The 20,482-nt window shown below is 35.4% G+C and overlaps 1 protein-coding gene across 12 annotated transcripts in view; it reads right to left on the minus strand.

Moving 5' to 3' along the window:
* ARB2A (ARB2 cotranscriptional regulator A) overlaps nucleotides 1–20,482 on the minus strand; it is a 496,486-nt gene that overhangs the window by 206,225 nt on the left and 269,779 nt on the right. For all 12 annotated transcript variants that reach the window (XM_058276244.2, XM_058276246.2, XM_058276234.2 and 9 more), the window contains one exon: nucleotides 18,476–18,595. In XM_058276244.2, the coding sequence (XP_058132227.1) occupies nucleotides 18,476–18,595 (120 nt within the window). The remainder of the gene's footprint in view (nucleotides 1–18,475; nucleotides 18,596–20,482) is intronic.

Genomic DNA, 20,482 nt, shown 5'->3' on the forward strand with positions numbered 1-20,482 from the left:
TGCGTGGGGTTCACCTACGAGGGGGACACCCCTTTGTGGCAGGGCACTTCTTGTGCGCATCAGCACTGCGCATGGGCCAGCTCCACACAGGTCAAGGAGGTTTTGAACCATAGACCTCCCATGTGGTAGGTGGACGCCCTATCCATTGGGCCAAGTCTGCATCCCAGAATCATGTTTTAATCTGTCTTCCCAATACCTATACAAAGAGGGGATTCTCAATTGAATAAATGAATGGAAATCTTTAATAGTGGTTTTCTAAACCATTTCTTGATTTGATGGCATAATATTTAATCTAACTCAAAGAAGGAATTTCTACAAAGTCAAACTTACATGGTCCAAGTGGCTTTGTTGTGATCTACATTAATTCAATGAAAAAGGTGTTGAAAACTTTAACAAAAAATAAGAGAGAACTGACATACATATAGGGGTTAAAAAGTCCGCAGATCTATACACTAAGAGATCACAGTAGTTTAGGAGACTATCACTTTGTTTATCTGAGCCTAAAGAAGGGTCTGCGATCATTTCAGAGTACAGGAGCAGGAAAAACGATAGCCCTTCTCACAGAATCACCTTTATTACCATTGAATCCTAGTGACCACTGTACAAAGGACAAACCCTGATCTAAATCACCTCAGAATGCAGTGTTCTACTCTATCCTGTTTTAACCTAATTGGACTTTTACATTGATTTGTCACTCCACAACCCCCCTCATTTTTCTGCCTACTGAAATAATCTTTTTCAAGAAAGGGTTCCATTTCTGAACTCTAGTCCATGGTTGAAGACTTAAAACATAATTGTCAATCCTCCCAGTGAGGGATCCTGTTCTTTCTTTCCTTTCTCCCCTATAAAGGAGTAAGGCATAGTATGATGGGGGATAAAAGGTACTCTTCTCTTAGACCCAACTACTACATTTTCTTTGTTCAGTTACCACCCACTTGATTTTCTATTCCCTGTCAACAAGATTATACCTCTTAATTCAAATCGAGCTCAGTATGCTCGCCAGCTCAATTTGCTCTCCCTGAACGCATACTGAACTCCAGCATTGAGGCCTTTGCCCAGACTTGGCTTCTATTCTTGCCTCCTGAAGTCTTGACATGGTTCAAATATGCCTCAGTTTGAGTTTACCTGGGTCCTCTGATTTAGGATAGGTGCATTACTTCTAAGATAGAAGTTAAATGGTTATGCCTGAAACATGTCCCCTGATAAGAGCCTTTTCCAATTTGAGGTGTCAAATCAGAAATTTTACATGGGCTAGGAATCTTATTTGGGAGACTTTTTTACATTCAGTGATCATTATAAAGCCATAAAGAGAGGAAAAGCAGTTCCATTGTTAACTGAAATATGTTTGTCTACAATTCCTCTTATAAAAGGCTTATAATAGTTGATCATATTTTCATATGTGCAGTAAAATCCAAAATCTCTTATTAAAATCTTTCATAAAATCTTTGGAAAGTAAAATGTTTCTTAAATAAAACTTTATATTTAACAAATTAATAATCTATTCCTCTTAGTTCTACTTAACATTTTATTGTGCTAATTTTGCCAGACATTCCTTAGCATCCTGGCAGTCTGTTGAACCATAAGAGATAGAGTGGCCAATCACAGGTGCAGGGCGATAAGGCCTGGATCCAGCCTGCCTGTAAGGATATTGAGAAACTCTCTCACAAAGGTAATAACGATGGATTAATATGGATCCCTTATTCTACAAAAAGATCTGTATTAAAGATTAGATACTTTTTACTCCATTTCAGCCTTCTGAAGAATCTGATTTTGATATGACTGAAAGGATCTAAACATTACGAAGTAGTTAAGGTTCTTAGCAGAAACGATACATCAAAAAATGAAAACAGTCATAGCTAACATCATAGATAATAGTGAAATAGAATGTTTTGCCTATAAGATCAGAAAAAAGACATAGATCCACTCTTGACTCTTATTCAGTGTTTTGCTGGAGGTCCTAGTTCATTCTTGCAATAAGGCAAGAGAAAGAAATAAAAGGCATCTAGATTGAAAAGGAAGAAGTAAAACTATCTTTATTTGTAAACGCCATGTATTACATATAGGAACACCGAAGGAATCCACAAAAAAAATTATTTAAACTAAGACGTTAAGCAAGGTTGCTGGATAAAAGAACAACATGCAAAAATCAATTGTATTCCTGTATACTAGCAAAGAACAATTTGAAAATGAAAGTAAGAAAATTACATTTAGAATGGCATCAAAAAGAATAAAATACTTAAAAATAAATTTAACCAAAAAAGTGTAGGACATATACACTAAAAATTACAAAGCAGTCTTGAAAGAAAACCCAAGTAAATGGAAAGAAAGCCCATGTCCATGGATCAGAATACTTAATATTATTATGATGGCCATGCTCCCAAAATTGATTTGCAGATTTAAAGAAAACCCAAGTAAATGGAAAAAAAGCCCATGTCCGTGGATCAGAATACTCAATATTATTACGATGGCCATGCTCCCAAAATTGATTTGCAGATTTAATTCAATCATAATAAAAATCCCAGCTCCATTTTTTTGTTGTTGCAGAAATTGACAAGCAGATTTCTAACATTCTTAGAGAAATGCAAGGGACTCAGACCAAAGCAACTTTGAAACAGAACATATTTGGAGAACTCAAAGTTCCCAATTTCAAAATTTAGTACAAAGCTACAGTCATAAAGACAGTGTGGTACAGGTATCAAGACAGACAGAACAGACATAAAGAACAATGGAATAGAATTAAGAGTGAAGAAAAAACACATTTATAATCAGTTGATTTTTGATAAGAGTACTAAGATAAATCAAAGAAAAAATAGTCTTTACAATAAATGGTGCTGGAGTAATAAGATAATCACATTCAAAAGAATGAGGTTGGACCCTTACCTTATATAAAAAAAATACAAAGACCAAAAATTAGCAAATTTAACTTCCTCAAAATTTAAAAACTTCTCAGTTTCAAAGGACATTAGGAAAGTAAGAACACAAATCATAAAATGGGAGAAAATATAGCCAATAATATATATGATAAAGGACTTGTATTCAGAATACATAAAAAACGCTTAACAATAAAATAACAACCCAATTAAAAAATGGGCAAAGGATTCGGATAGACATTTATCCAGAGAAGATACACAAATGGCCAATAAACACATGAAAATACGCTCAACATGATTAGTCATTACAGAAAGGCAAATAAAAACCAACAAGAGATACCACTATATCCCCACTAGGATGGTTGAAATAAAAAAGACTGACAACAGATCACTAATGTGAAGCTTCTAAATGACTAAGATGGCAACATAAGACACTCCAGATTCCCCCACAGAATCTTTGAACAACTAGCAAAAGTCTGAACAACTGGGACAGCTATCTTCTTCAAAAGTGGGGAAAACAGCAGGTTGCAGTAACTGGGCAAGTGCTGAATCAAGAAACACAACTTTAAAAATGACTGGGAAAGCTTGTGGTGCCTGTACTGACCCCTACCTAACACTCTCCCCCAGTGTGCAGCTGGCTTGTGCTCCCCATTGTGGGATTCTGGCCCGTTCTGGAGGGAGGAGAATAACCCCTATGCACATACTGTGGTGTCTGTATGTCGGATATTAATCTATTGGGTGGCAGCCTGAAAGTCTCATTCAGGAAACTTATCTCTGGCTTGCCCTCCCAGAACTTGCCCTGCAGGCAGAAGCAGCATGCAGACACTTAAAGCAGTGTAAGAAACATCAAGTCAAAGCGGCCAAGGACAAAAAAATTACTGTTAAGTCACATAACAGAGCACCTGGGAAGGGGAGAAGTCTATACCATAGGAGTAGGCGTATTCAAAATTCTATAAATGGGGAGATTTCCAAGGCCACAGGCAAGTGCAAGACACATGCTCAGAAAAGATGGAGAAGACCCTGCACTTCATATTTACATGGGGCTGTTCTTCTTTTTTTCCCATAAACTACATTAGTTTCATTCCTCCCACACACCACTGCACTCCCAACATCCAGCAAAAAAGGAACATACTTGTATTTGTATTATTAACCACAATTCTCATCTTCTACCAAAATCACTATATTATACAGTACCTAGATTATCCTCTAGCTGTCTTCCAATTAATTCTTTTTTCCCACTCTAATCCATATTTTATTCCTCCATCCTGTGGACCCTGGGAAGGTGACGTCCATTCCACCTCTAAATCGACAGGGGGCTTAGATCCCACGATTGATGGATGCAATTCTGCTTGCAGTTGTAGGCACTCTCGGTTCCCTGGTGTGGTGGTTGATCATCTTCACCTCCTTGTTAGCTAACCAGAGTAAGTCCAACGAACTGGAGAGGAGGAGTTGCAACTCTGTTGAGGCTCAGGGCCCAGCAGGCACATGGCCAGTCCAGAGATTCAAGTCTCCCGAGTATATACTAACCCCAGCGCCAACCACAGGTTCAGTAAAAGTCATAGAAGAGGCATGTGTAGAAAGGTCACATCTGAGTCCAATTCTATCACACTTAGGAGCACAAATTCCAAAGTAGGGCCCCTGACAAGGCATTGGACTACAGAACCATCTGCCATGACCGAAGAACCTGTGTGTCTCCATAGCTTTCAGGAACATCAGTGCCTGGGGCTGTATCTACTTTGGCTGTCTCTGGGATCCTGCTGAGACGTACATAAGCGTAACCCCTCTGATGACCTCCCGACTCTTTTTGAAGCCTCTTAGCCATATAAACTAATTTGTCTTTACCATTTCCTCCTTTTATTCAAGGTCTCCTTCTAGTTACATCACCAGCTGATGATTGGTAGTAATTCCTCAGCACCAGAGAGGCTCATCCCCATCTTTCAATTAATATTAACATTCCTAGATTACTCCTTTTAGCCATAATCACATTTATAAATCAGCAGTGTTAGTTATACTCATTATAATGTGTTACCACCAACTCTATCCACATAGTTACAATCAACCTTATTAAACATTATACATACATATCTGTCTTGGGTTGATCTTACCAAATGGGAGGCTAAACTCTGAAGGAGAGCACCAACCAATGAAGAACCAATTTTCGAAGACTGTAACAGGTGTTGTTTTTGCTTTTTTATATTAGTCTATATGTCTTTGTTAGCTCCTGGTACTTAAGGAAATCTCTGTTATAACATTGGCTGGATAAAAACTTAAGGAACAAATAGGGACTAAATCCTATATTCAACACTTTAAAATAGTAAAATGTACAGCATGCAACAAAAGATTACAAGTCAAACAAAGAAACAGGAAATGGTGGGCCATCCAAGGGAATAGTATAAAAGTCTGGAAACCCTCAACAAAAATGACTGAACTTTGGACATACCAAAGACTTAAAAAAAAAAAACAAAAAAACTTCTATATGTTCAAGGAGAAAAAGGAAAATCCAGAGAAAGAACTCAAGGATATCAGGAAAACAATGAATGAACAATATAAGACTCTTAAAAAAGAGACATAATTTTTTTTTAAAAAAGGCACCAAAAAAGAAATACTGGAGTTGAAACCATAATAACTGAAATGAAAAATTCACTGACATGTTTCAACAGCAGATTAAACGTGGCAGATAAAAGAATTAGTGAACTCAAAGACAAGGCAAATGACATGATTCAGTCTGAGGAGCAAAAGAAAAAAGAATGGAAAAAATGTGAACTGAGCCTAAGAGAACTGTAGAACATCATGAAGCACACTAATATATGGATTATGGAAATCCCAGAAAGAGAAGAGAGAAAGGGGCATAGGAATATTCAAAGAAATAATGGCAGAAAACTCATATTTAATGAAAAGACATGAATAAGAATTTTCAAGAAGCCCAAAGAACCCTAAAGAGGATAAACTTGAAGAGAATCATACCCAGACACATAGTACTCAAGCTGTTAAATGATAAAGACGAGGAAAAATTTCTGAAAGCTGCAAGAGAAAAGAACATGTTACATTCAAGGAAGTCCCAAAAAGAATGAGTGATAATTTCTCAGGAGAAATCATGGGGGCAAGAAGGCAGAGGGGTGAAATATTTAAAGTACGGAAAGAATACAATTGCCAACTTAGAATTTTATATGAAGCAAGACTGTCCTTCAAAAATTAGGGTGCAATAATTTTAGGGTGCGATAACAAAATTAGGGTGTGATAATATTAGGGTGTGATAACAAAAGTGGAGGGGATTCATTACCACTAGAACATTAGATCTGCCCTAGAAGCAATCCTAAAGGGAGTTCTTCAGACTGAAAGAAAAGGACACTAGGCAGTGAATCAAAGCAGCACAAGACAGACAGACCTCTGGTAGGGTAACCATGTGGGTAATTATAAATGCTAGTACTATTGTATTGTATTTTCTTTTATGTAACTCCACTTTTCCCCCTCTTACAGGTTCTAAAATGCAAGTACCTAAAAAGGAGTGATAAATCTATGGTTTTAAGCATATTAATACAATGTATAAAGATATAATTTGTAATAAGTATAACAAAAAGGGGGTTAGAGGGGTATGGGAACTGTAAGTATAGGCTATTGAAGTTAAGTGGTATCAAATCAAATGTGATTACTATAGATTTAGGACTTAAATTTAAGTCCAGTGGTAACTACAAAGAAAATACATGAAAAATATATACAAAAAGAAATGAAAAGAGATTAAAAAAAACCAAGCAGATATGAAAGTAGGCACTAAGGGAAGAATTGGGGGTGTGGCCATTTGAAATTATTTTGTGAATTCCAAAAAGAAAAAGCTTATGTTTTTAAACTAATCTATTCCTGTGGATGTGATCCATTTGATTACATTAAATTCAGTTGAGGTGCCCTGGATTAGACTACTTGATAAAATCACTTCGGAACTATTTACTTATTTAATTATTTATTTCTACCCCCTCCCCTGCCCAATTGTCTCCTCTCTGTTCTCTGTCTCCATTTGCTGTATTTTCTTCTGTGTCTGCTTGTATTCTCATTAGGTGGCTCCAGGAACCAATCCCAGGACCTTCTGGAGTAGGAAAGAGGTGATCATTCTCTTGTGCCACCTCAGCTCCCTGATCTGCTGTGTCTCTTATTGTCTCTCCTCTGTGTCTCTTTTTGTTGCTTCATCTTGCTGCACCAACTCTCCACATGGGCCAGCAATCCTGTGTGGGCAGTACTCCTGTGCAGGGCAGCACTCCTGCATGGGGCAGTACTTTGTGCAGGCCAGCACTCTGTCCAGGTCAGCTCGCCACGGGCCAGCCTGCCTTCACCAGGAGGCCCTGGCCTTTGAACACTGGACCTCCTATACGGTAGACGAGAGCCCAATTTTTTGAGACACATCTGCTTCCCCACTTCAGGGCTTTTAATTGGACTACATTAGTGAGGCGTGACTTGGGCTGAGTCTCTGTCCTCTTGCTGGGGCTGATACAAATGGACACACACACAGAGACAGACAGGAAAGGGAGATGCCATGTTTGATGCTGCCATCAAAACCAGAGAGGTTTTGCCCAAGTTAAGCTGCAAAGAGGGCCCCTGAGAGGCTCAAGGAGTTGAGAGAGAGAGAGAAAAACAGAAAGAGAGAGAGAGAGAGAGAGGCCCAGTAAATAACAAGCCAAGTTTGCTTACAGCTGCAGAAAGGCAGAGATATCAGCAGAGATCAGTGGCCATCTTGCTTTGCCATGTGCCCAGGCAACAGAATCAACAGTAGCTGACTTTGGTGAGAAAGCATTTCTGATGGTGCCTTGATTTGAACTTCTCATGGCTTTTCTATGGACTTTTCATTGGCTTTCACCCCAAATAAATACCCTTTATAAAAGCCTAAACATTTCTGGTACTTTGCATCGGCATCCCTTTGACAACTAGAATGGGGAAAAAAGGTGTAAGACTTACAAAGACTAAATAACAATATTTATTTTAAAGACAAATTGATTATACTCTCTAATCAAACAGCAGAGAATGGCAAATGGGATAAAAAAGACTGACCCAAATATATGTTGTTTACAAGAGACTCATCTTAAATTCAATCACAAGGAGGTTGAAAGTGAGAAAATAGAAAAAATACACCATGCAAATACTAACCAAAAGAGAGCTGGGGGTAGCTATACTACTATCAGATAAAATAGACTTTAAGTCAAAAACTGTTACAAGGGGCAAAGTGGGTCACTGTATATGGAGATAAAGGGATCAATATAACAAGAAAGTGCAAAATTATAAATATATATGCATATATGGACACAGCCTCAAAATATACAAAATATTGACAGATTTAAAGAGAGAAAGAGATGGTTCTATATTAATAGTATGTGGCTTTAATACATCAGTTTCAAAAGTGGATAGAAAATCTAGAGAGAAGATCAGGAAGGAAATAGAAGACTTGAATGATACTATAAATCAACTAGACCTAACAGACACACATTAGAACACTTCACCCAAAAGCAGCAGTACCTCCTTCTCTAGTGCATATGGATCATTCTTCAGCATAGAGTATGTGCTGGTCACAAAACAAGTCTCAATAAGTTCATAAATATTGAAATTATACACTGTATCTTCTCCAACTACAATGGAATGAAGCTAATACTTCAATAACGGAGTGACAGAAAATTCACAAATACAAAGAAATCTAACAACATACTCTTAACCAATTTGTCAAAGAAGAAATCACAAGGAAAATTAAAAAATACAGGGAGAGAAATGAAAATGAAAACACAACACTCTAAAGCTTATGGGATGTAGCAAAGGTAGTGCTAAGAGGGAAATTTATAGTTCTAAATGCATACATTAAAAAAAGTAGAAAGATCTCATATCAGACACCTAACCTTACAACTGGAGGAACTAGAAAAAGAAGAGCAAACTAAACCCAAAGTGAACAGAGGAAGGAAATAACGAAGAGAAAAGCAATGATAAATGAAACAGAGAATTATAAACAATAGATCATGGATGGTCCAAAACTTCCCCTTTCAACCATGTTCACATTGACACTTCAGCACTGTTAATTACACTCAAATTGCTGCACTACTATCACCTCTGCATATTTCCAAATCGTTACAACCAATCTAATTATAGTTTCTGCTCTTTTGGTATAATTTTTTGGTAAATCTAAAACTCCTCTAAAAATAAAGATTATTACAAAAGAAGAATCAGACAAATAAAAAAGATTTTAAAGATCAATAAAATTGCTACACTCTATCTAAACTGAGAAAGGAAAAAGAGAGAGGAATCAAATAACTAAAAACAAAACGAAAGAGGGAAACGGACTTTGGCCCAGTGGTTAGGGCGTCCGTCTACCATATGGGAGGTCCGCGGTTCAAACCCCGGGCCTCCTTGACAGTGTGGAGCTGGCCATGCGCAGTGCTGATGCGCGCAAGGAGTGCCTTGCCACGCAAGGGTGTCCCCCGCGTGGGGGAGCCCCACGCGCAAGGAGTGCGCCCGTGAGGAATGCCGCCCAGCGTGAAAAGAAAGTGCAGCCTGCCCAGGAATGGCGCCGCCCACACTTCCCGTACCGCTGACGACAACAGAAGCGGACAAAGAAACAAGACGCAGCAAACAGACACCAAGAACAGACAACCAGGGGAGGGGGGAAAATTAAATAAATAAATAAATCTTTAAAAAAAAAAACAAAAAACAAAAAACAAAACGAAAGAGAGGATGTTGTTACCAATCTCACAGAAATAAAAAACATTATAAGAGGATACCAAGGACAGCTGTACGTGAACAAATTAGATAACCCAGATGAAATGGGTGAATTCCTAGAAACACACAAATAACCTCTACTGCCTTAAGAAGAAATAGAAGATCTTATCAGACCAATAACAAGAGACTGAATAAGTCATCAAAACCCTCCCAACAAGAAAAGCCCAGGAGCAGATGGCTTCACTGGTGAATTTTACCAAACATTACAAGTAGAATTAACACCAATTCTGCTAAAAATCTTCCAAAAAATGAAGAGACGGAAACACGTTTTAACTCATTTATGAGGTGAACATCACACTATTACCAAAGCCAGATAAAGATGCTGCACACAAAAAATTACAGATCAACATCCCTTAGGAATATAGATGCAAAACTCTTGAACAAAATACTAGCAAACTAAATCAACAGCACATTAAAAAATTTATACACCATGATAAAGTGGGATTTATCCCGCATATTCAAGGGTGGTTCAACATCAGAAAATCAATTAACATAATAGACCACATTAATAGAATGAAGGGAAAAAAAACATACATGATCACCCCAATTGAAATAGAAAAGGCATTTGACAAAATCCAGTACTCCTTGATAAAAACACTTAGAAAACTAGGACTAGAATAAAACTTCCTGAACATGGTAAAAGGCATGTATGAAAAGCCCAGAGATAATATCATGCCTAATGGTGAGAGACTGAAAACTGTCCTTCTATGGTTAGGAATAAGAAAAGAATGCCCACTGTAACTACCGTTATTCAACTTTGTATGGAAGTTCTAGCTTTAGCAATTAGGCAAGAAAAGGAAATAAAAGGCATTCAAATTGAAAGGAAGAAGTAGAAGTTTCTCCATCTGTAAACGATTTGATGCTCTCTCTATAAAATCCCAGAAAATCCACAACAAAGCTACCAGAGCTAATAAATATTCAAACAAAGTGGTAGGGAACAAGGTCAATAGGCAACAATCAGTAGTGTTTCTATACTCTAGTAATGAACAAGCTGAAGAGGAAATCAAGTAAAAAAATTCCATTTCCAATAGCAAATCAAAGAATCAAATATCTAGAAATAAATTTAACCAAGTAGGTAAAGGGTTTGCATGCAGAAAGCACAAAATATTGCTTAAAGAAATAAAAGAAGACTCAAACAAACATATTTTCCATGTTCATGGATGTAAGGCTAAATACTGTTAAGATATCAACTGTACCCAAAGCAATTTATAGATTCAACACTATCCGAAATTACAATTCTAACAGCCTTCTTAGCAGAAATGGAAAAAAAAACAACCACCAAATTTTATATGGAAGGGAAATGGTTCCCAAATAGTCAAAACAATTTTGAAAAAAGAATGAAGTTGGACACTCACACTTTCTGAATTTAAAACTTATTACAAAGCTACAGTAATCAAAATAGTGTGGTACTGGCACAAGGACAGACATTTAGACCAATGAAATCAAATTGACAGTTCTGAAACAAACTCTCACATCTATGGCCAATTGATTTTTTAAGTCCACTCAATGGGGAAGAATTTCTCTTTCACAAGTGGTGCTGGGAAAACAAGATATCCATATACAAAAGGATGGAGGTGAACCTCCTATCTCACACCATATACAAAAGTTAACTCAAAATGGAAAAAAGACTTAAATATAAGATACAAAACTACATAACTCCTAGAAGAGCACACAGGGAAACATCTTCATGACCTCTTGTTAGACAATGGTTTCTTAGACTTTACACAAAAAGCATGAGCAACAAACAAAAAAGAGTGGTGCCTCATCAAAATTAAAACCTTTTTTGTATCAAATGACTGCATCGTGAAAGTAAAATGACAGTCTACAGAACGGGAGAAAATATTTGGAAACCACCACATATACAATAAGGATGCATTTTTTTTTTTTTTAGGAGGTACTGAGGATTGAAGCCAGGACTTCGCACATGAGAAGCAGGTGCTTAACCACTGAGCTACATCTGCTCCCCAAAGAGAGCTGGCTTTTCATATGTTTGTTTGTTTTTAGGAGGTACTGGGAATCGATTTGGGACCTTGTACATGGGAGTTAACATCTCCTAGACTTAACCATTTCCTCTGTCATTGAGAAGACTATATGTAAAAGACTAAGTCACAGAGAAGCAATCTTACCCAGAGAGAATATAAAGAGACTGACACCAGAAACAAAAAACGTAACACTGTGTATAGAGAATTGACTAAGATGAATTTCCAAATTGGTCAATATTCAGCTGGAAAGTAGGGAGAATATATGATATTTTTAGTTAGTAAAAGAATTACTATTAAGGTTTAAACTGTATATACTGCTCAACTTACTGTGTAGATACTTAAGATTGTTCATATTGTTGGACATATACTGATCCCAAACTTGCGGGAACAGCAATAACAGAGTCTATCTTTAAATGGTTAATAGATGAAAGATAATTTTGAAAACAAAACTAATTGATATGTACTACAACTTTAAACTGTGATACATTTTATAAACACTACAGCAGAAAGAAGAGTTAAGGCTTTATGAAGAATCTATTAAGGAAGGAAGCAAAATGAGAATGAACATATCCTGGAGTATTTAGACTCACATTCAACTAACACTGATTTAATTGCTAATAACCAGGAATTTTCACATAATCTAATTTAATCCTCAAACTTAAAAGGTGAGTACATAGGAAGAACATGGTAAGGGATTTGCTCAAAGTTATCATAATTTGTAGGTATCAGAAATAAGATTCAAATCCAGGTCTTCCTCTTTCAAGTTATGTGTTCTTCTACTACACTATGTTTGGAAGCAGGGATAGGTGGCAGAAAGGAAATTAGACTAGATTAGAAAGTTTCTTTTGGGAAAAATACAGATGGAGTGAGAGTCAGATTATATACAAAAGGTCTTAGAATCACAAAGAGAGAAAATGCAGTAGATCATACGGAACCAATATGGTTCTGGAAATGAGTGGGAAAAGTGGTTAAATTATATTAATCTTGGAGTGGTATATTTGATGGAATGGAGAATTAAGAGAGTCAGTAGGAAGATGAATAGAAGAGTGCAGTGATATAGTTATGATAGGAAGAAATGAACCACAGTGGGTACACAGAGAAAAACAAGTGACCAATATTTTAAAGAAAAACTGATACTATGTATTGGCTGATTAGATACGGGACAATGGGAGAGATATTAATAAAAAACAAATTGAGCCATTCTTTTAAATAGTGAACACTTCTACCACATATTGAAATGATTTAAGGTAAAAAAAACCAAACAATTAAAAAAAAAAGCCTCAATACATAGGAAGTTAAAACTGATAGAGCATCCATCTACCATATGTAGGGTCCAGGGTTTGATCCCCAGGACCTCCTGACCCGTGTGACAAGCTGGCCCATGTGCAGTGCTGCTGTGCACAAGAAGTGCCATGCCACGCAGGGGCGCCCCTGTGTAGGGGTGCCCCATGCGCAAGGAGTGAACCCTGCAAGGTGAGCCACCATGAGTGAAAAAGGTGCAGCCTGCCTAGGAGGGGCACCGCACATATGGATGGCTGACACAGCAAGATGACGCAACAAAAAAAAGATGCATTTTCCCAGTGCTGCTGGATAATGCAAGCGGACGCAAAAGAACACAGTGAATGGAGAGAGAGAGAGCAGAAAACGGGGAGGGGAAGAAATAAATAAAAAATAAATCTTAAAAAAAAAGTCTCATTTGTTTTCCATAACTTTGTCCTCTTTGTAATACTCTGATTTGATATCTCATTTACTCTATTAGTGAAATTTATTAAATATATAGTATGTGCAAACATTCCCCCTCCATACATATTTGCATAATCACTGCTTATTACTCTTTATTTGTTATGCTTGGATTCCCTTCATTTCTACTTTGATATGCTTATGTAGGTGTGTATGCAGAAGGATATCTCACATCCTCTTCCTTACATCCAGCTTCCCACATCCAATGTCACTAAGCCACAAAGAGCCTGTCTCCTTAACACCTCTAATGTATGTTTCTTCCTTACCACTCCCACCACTTCTATGTTGGTAAAGCCCTTCACTGGATCTCACTTGGACTATTGCAATTAACTACTAAAAGTTAGTGTTATCAGCAATCAATCAGACAGTATCTACCACAAGCAAAGCATAAAATAAAACTGAACAGAGGAGGTAAAAAATAATATAACCGTTGGTTCCTCTCCTTAAGGTGCTTACAACATAGTTAAGGAAGCTAAACTGTTTTCATATAAAATAATTAGGGAATTAAGATACCATTCTTTTTAACAAGTTATAATAATTCCATACTTTAACATGCAATTTTTAACCATGTAAGAAGCCAAATCAGAAATTCAAGTTATCTTAAAAAAGGCAATTTATTTTACTGAATTACCTATATTTTAAAGTAGGTTCATCAGGAGTGCTTTTGGCCTGAATTATTCTGATAAAATGTTTCCGTTTTTCTTTGGTTCATTCCCCCTTACTCTATCTCCCTTCAATTCTTCATTTCCAGAAGGCTACCTGTTAGCTATTGCCATTGATCACTTTAAGCAGATATTCTCTTTATATTCAATTCATTTTGTTCTTTGTAGAATAAATGTAAATGATGGATCTTTAAGGTTATAGTTAATGTCACTAAAGGTAAAAATTCTTTTTTTTTTTTTTTTAAAGGTTCTTTTTCTCTTCAGTGTAAATCCAAATCACTCTCTAGGCAAGTTTAAAAGATTGACTCAAGAGTAGACTGAGGTTGAGTGTCCTCAAACTATGTCCAAAAACTAGTCCTCTATCAGCAGTTGAAGGGCAGCTTAGGCTGCCTGGAGGCCACAGAGCCCAGCATGCAACAACAGCAGGAAAATAGAGTTCTCTTCATTTCTTAATTCACATGCAAGTGAGGTGCCAATCAAGTGCTGACAAGCATGGAGAAACCTAAATAAAAAATAGGTAAAAATACTCTTTCAAAAGGACCAGTTTTCATACTTTTCTTTAATGGTGTTTGTGAACACACTACTAGTAACATTAAAAAGAAAACAGTAATAAGAAAATACTAATTTTATATAATCTGAGTTAATAAGCTAAAGGAATATGCTTATTAAAATTGTTCAATATGTTTTATAAAAATATGAAGAACCTCATTTGGCTAAGGAAAGAAATCTGAATGCAAATTGATTTGTCGAGCATCGCAAATAGTGAAGGTAGGGTGAGTGGAGGTTGGAAACAGGGCTTTGACAAGAAAAGCCAGCTAAATTCCAAATAAGAGAAAAATTTAAGGTTACTTGGTTTTATCAAACTGACAGTCATCTGGAAAGACAAGAGCAAAGCCCCTTGAAATGGCCAACAATAGAAGCAATGGAATCACTTCGTCAAAGTGGCTGATAAAAAGAGATGATGAAAAAGCTCAAATACCTCATGGTTTTTAAAATAAAGTTAATTTCTGACAAATGAGCCTGAATTTTTCACAACCAATATAAGGCAAAAGTAAGCTGCATTATTTGTAGATATTTTAAAATTAATTTGGTAAATGCATCTGATTATGATTACTAATTCTATCATATATAGTATGAAATTTCTAAGACAGATGTTCAAAACTTAAATGATGTTTTAATAACTATAACTTTATATATTTGCATTATTTTACCTAGAGAAAAGATAATGTAGGACAGATACACTATTTTCAAAAATTTGTCAGCAATTCATAAAATAAAGTTCTTCTTTTTTGCCTTTAATGACTGAATGCTGGAATTGCTACCAGAGCTGTTGTATCAACACCGATTTTTAGGAAAACAAAGAAAAGTTTGGAGAGTTGAAAATATGAGCTGATGAGAATAAAAGCAGTAAAAGATAATATAACATGTCAATATAAACTGTATAATATTTTTATGAGGTTAGACCTGATCAAGTTCCAAGATTTACTACCATAAAATGAACACTGGTTTTGAAAATATCTCTCTGACTATAATGTATTCTTCCAGGAAGAATTCAACACTTTAAGATAGAATTTAATCATAAATTAGTTTTCAAAAAGAATAATTATTAAGGCATGAAAGTTCTATAATGGTTTTGAACTCTAAATTTAAAAGAAATTTCTTTTGATATCTATTAGCAGCAGCACATTTAAGTGTGAACTACCATTATACACAATTTTAATTTAGAAAATGATAAGATACATTTCACACTAGGTCCTAATTTGTACCTGTAACTCAAACAATAAGCACTATAAGTAACTATATTTATTGAGGAAACTATAGTTGCCACACAGTTTGCATTTAATACAAATTTTCTTGAAAATCAAGACATAGCAATGAATGTTAACTTGAATGACAATGGTATAAAAACAATTTCCAGGCATTCACACATGATGCTATAAATTAAAACTGTTCCATAAGAAAAACGAGTGTGTATACATGCATGTGTTGGTCTTTAATCAGCAGTAAAATTTTTGAGACAACTAGAAAGAATTTAAACTTTACTACTATCCAAAGGATTTACTATCTGATTTGTATCATGTACCATTGAGACAAAAATCTAAAGCAAAATTTGGAATGTATATATATTAATGTTCATGATTCATTTTCTTGTAAAGTTATATTAAAATTTCGAATCCATGTAAAACAATTCCATATGTTACACTTTTCTTGAAAAATCATGAGAATGAATATTTTCCAACATTTTAAACACCATGACCTTGCCCCTAACAATATTGGGGATAAGAGGAAAGAGTATCATTTAGTTTTAAGCTAGAGAAAATGTTTTAAAAATATTTCAATGTTTTTTATTGTTTCTTTAACAATGCTATCTTTTAAAAAGCCTTATAAAATTAAATTGAAACATAATGGCTTTAAATACATTGATCAAATTTTGTCAAAAATGTAGAACTTATCAATGTACAATGTTATTTGTTTAGAGCAATTCATTAATTCAGGAGACACTCTTTCCTCAGTTGCCACCATCTCTACACCCCCATTACATACCCTGATCAAAGCTCATTCACTATAAAACAACAAATATGGGAAGTTCAGATAATCACCATTAATATTTTAAAACATAAACAAGGTATAGTACATTAAATAGACTTCTCAGCCCTGGCATGGCCTGACAGATATGTGATGTGCCAGTGGTTATATTATATTCCTCCTCCCATGCAAGCACCTCCTGCAGAGTTAGCAGACTACAGAAGCTGACCCTTACTGAGACCATCTTGTCTCTCTGACAAAGCTCCTTTTTAACTTCTTACTTACTGGTTACTTCCTGTGATGGAGAAAAACTTTAGCTCAGCTTGTGATAATTTCACAGGCCCTGAGGACCCTGACCCTAATAGCCTCAAGGTCAGAAGTCAAGTCTTGTTCTAAAACATCTGTGTGCTTTATATTAAAGTGGAACAAAAGTGGAGTAATATCCACCAGTGTGTGACAAGAAGGACAGGCAAAATAGGACTGATTCTTTGGTCATCTGTTACCCTGGCATTTTAAGTCCATTTAAAAAAACTTTCCAAAATTCACTCAGATTAAACATTTGCTATACAAAAGGTTTTAATATACTGTCAAAGTAAAAATAATTTATACTTTACAGAAATCTGAAAATTGATTAGTCCTGCAGGTTTTCATGCATATTTTAAGTTGTTCTACAGGTCAGTGAAATTTCAGGTTTTTGGGTAAGTTAAGAGCTTACAAAGAAGAAAATAAGCTGTGTGTGTGTGTGTGCATGGATATATATATATATGGATTGAAAAGACCTATGTAAAAGAAAACATTCATGCTTTTTAAAAGTACATTATACTAGTGTATTGAAGAGCTAGCTAAGATTTCCAATGATATATTATGATAAATAAATTCAGTAGAATTAAAAGTACTTAAAATAATTCCTAAAAACGGACATCAATTTAAGAAAGAAATGATTTATTTATTGATCTTAAGATAGCAAAAGCATTTGTAGATTTAGGTGAGTTGAAACATTCTCAATGTCATGTGTCACCACCAGTTTTATATCTAAATCATGTGTGTAAGCAGTAAGATGTAGGGAGGCTGAAATGGCGATGGAAATGTATATTTCTAGGACAAAGAAAAATGCACACCAAAGTCTAGAAACATAAAAATTAGACAACTAACACTGTGCCTGATTTTAATGTCCACATTAGCCTACTTGGACTAATGATTTTCAAATATACTTTTATCAAAATAATCATTTTATTACAGAATTTGTACCTTCCTGTGACATAAAGTGTTATGATATAGAGGAATGGATTCTTCATTAGCGTAATTTTAGTACTGATTAGGTCACATTAACAAACAATTCATGCTGGCACAAGATGGTAGTGCCTGCAATATCACATATGAAATAGATAAAATTTAGGTATCTTGATACTTTTTTCTATTATATATACATAATCTTAAGTCCCAAGAATACAACTATTTTGAAATTATTTGTTATGGTCAAGCAATGTAATCCAGTTAGAAGCATATTAATGGAAGCTTTTTGATACTTTTAATACTAGTTATATAAATTCTGATCTAGTATCAAGTACCAAATTATAGAGATAACACTCAGTTAAAGACCACCAAAATATTCTCAAATATTCAAAGGATCTTTTCAATTTTAAATGCTTTTCAGATAATGGCTTCAAAGGTATACATATAACACTTGAAAAATAAATATTATGAAATGAATGGAAATTGGGACTACAATGTAAAAAATAAAAAATAAAATATAAATAAGGAATAGAAAAAAAGCTTTTTGGTTAGCATTAAAAGCTCTGTCACCATAAAAAATCAGTATACTCTTTTAAAACATTATAAGATTATTCAAAATATTTTATTTTCATCTATTAAATAATGATATTCCAAATGGGTAGGGAAGGGATAATTATGTAAAGAGATTGGGAATTAATAATAAATTTAAATGTGTGCTTACCAGTTCAACAAAAGCAAGTCCTCCATAACTGTGAGCAACAAAAAATACATTCTCAGCTGCAGATTGGGCTATGAAATGGTCCCATACATAAATTGCATGTTCTTCAGGAGAACCATTTTCCTATAAAGAAAACAAATATATATTATAGAACGAACCTGATTATTATTATGGTAATCACAAGTTAAATTCTATGCTTGCTTTTATAGCATGAGAAATAAGATGGTTATAGCACATTCAAAATAATAACCAAAAAGAACATCATAGAAAATTCAAATTAGAGACTAAATTAGTTTGATTATTAGTAAATTTCTGTTAAACTTAACTGCTATTACAAACTTCTGAAACAAAATATTTAAAGTAAACACATTCTGAGGGGAAATTACATTCTAGATACAACTGAAATACTAAACTATGTACATTAGAATTGCATAGCAGATAGCTATAGCTGCCTTAAGATAATACAATATAGTATTTTAAAAGGTTAGCTACATTTCTATCTGAAAATGTTTATATTATATACATCTAAATTATATGATTAATAAAATTTTAAGTATCTGTAAGCGGAAAATAAGCAGAAAATAACAATGAATAAACATTACTTAAATTATTTATTTATATATATACTTTTTTCCCTAAAAGCATTTTCCATACAGATTTTGTTTCCAGAACCAGGGCAAAGCTAAACAAATAAATCCAGAGGGCTTTACATTTCTCCCAACTTGCTAAATCCTAATGAATATATGCAAATGGCTTTAATCCCAAAAGTCCTGTAATGATTTCATTTTGCTGTATTTATTTCTATAGCTGGCACATACTGACTCTGTTTAAAGCCAAAACCTGGATAATGTGGGGGGGAGGGGGGAGGAGAGGAGGAAGCTGGGTAATATTGGTCAAGAACTAAAACAGGCCATGAAAATGTTCTGCACAAAAATTTTTCAGAAGCTTCAACACCAAGTGACTAATTTCCAATGAATGTCATAGATATTAGATGAACACAATCTATTCATACTGCCTGTCTTAGAAATTTTTAAAAAAGATTTATTTATTTATTTATTTATTTATTTATTTATTTATTTCCCCCTCCCCACTTCGTTGTCTGCTTTCTGCGTCCATTCATTGTGTGTTCTTCTGTATCTGCTTGTCTTCTCTTTAGGTGGCACCAGGAACCGATCCTGGGATCTTCCGGAGTGGAAGAGAAGTGCTCACTCTCTTGTACCACCTCAGTTCCCTGATCTGCTGCATCTCTTATTGTCTCTCCTCTGTCTCTTTTTTTGTTGTGTGACCTTGCTGTACCAGCTCTCTGCTCAGGCCAGCTTCCTGCAAGGGCCAGCACTCCACTCAGGCCAGCACTCCAATAGAGTCAGCTTGCCGCATGGGTCAGCACCCTGTGTGGGCCAGCTCTCTGCTTGGGCCAGCTTGTCTTCACCAGGAGGCCCCTGGAATTGAATCCTGGACCTCCCATATGGTAGTCGGGAGCCCAATAGCTTGAGCCACATCCACTTCCCTGTCTTAGAAATTTTATAATAACTTATTAAGGACCATATGCTTGGTTTCAATTCACACCTAGGAGCTATTATTCCTTAATGTCTATCTCCAGCCTAAATTTGTTTCCAGAATTCTAGACCCATATATCCAACTGCTTAATGGTCCTCTTCCTGTGGATACTGCACAGAGACTTCAAATTCAACCAATCTAAATCTGAACAATATCCTCTATAAAACAGTGTCACTGTCTATGCTCCCCACCTCCAGCTGAATCTGAGCATCATCTTTTAATTCTCTGGCCCTCAAATTCCACACATAATAAATCATTAAAATCTTTTTTTTTAAAGATTTCTTTCTTTCTTTCTTTCCCTTTCCCTCCACCCCAGTTGTTTTTGTTTTTGTTCTCTGTGTTTATTTGCTGTGTCTTTTTTTTTTTTTAAGATTTATTTATTTATTTCTCTCCCCTCCCTCCCCCCACCTTGTCTGTTCTCTGTGTCTATTTGCTGTGTCTTCTTTGTCCGCT

Source organism: Dasypus novemcinctus, chromosome 2 (genome assembly GCF_030445035.2).
Source record: "Dasypus novemcinctus isolate mDasNov1 chromosome 2, mDasNov1.1.hap2, whole genome shotgun sequence".
Taxonomy (NCBI): domain Eukaryota; kingdom Metazoa; phylum Chordata; class Mammalia; order Cingulata; family Dasypodidae; genus Dasypus; species Dasypus novemcinctus.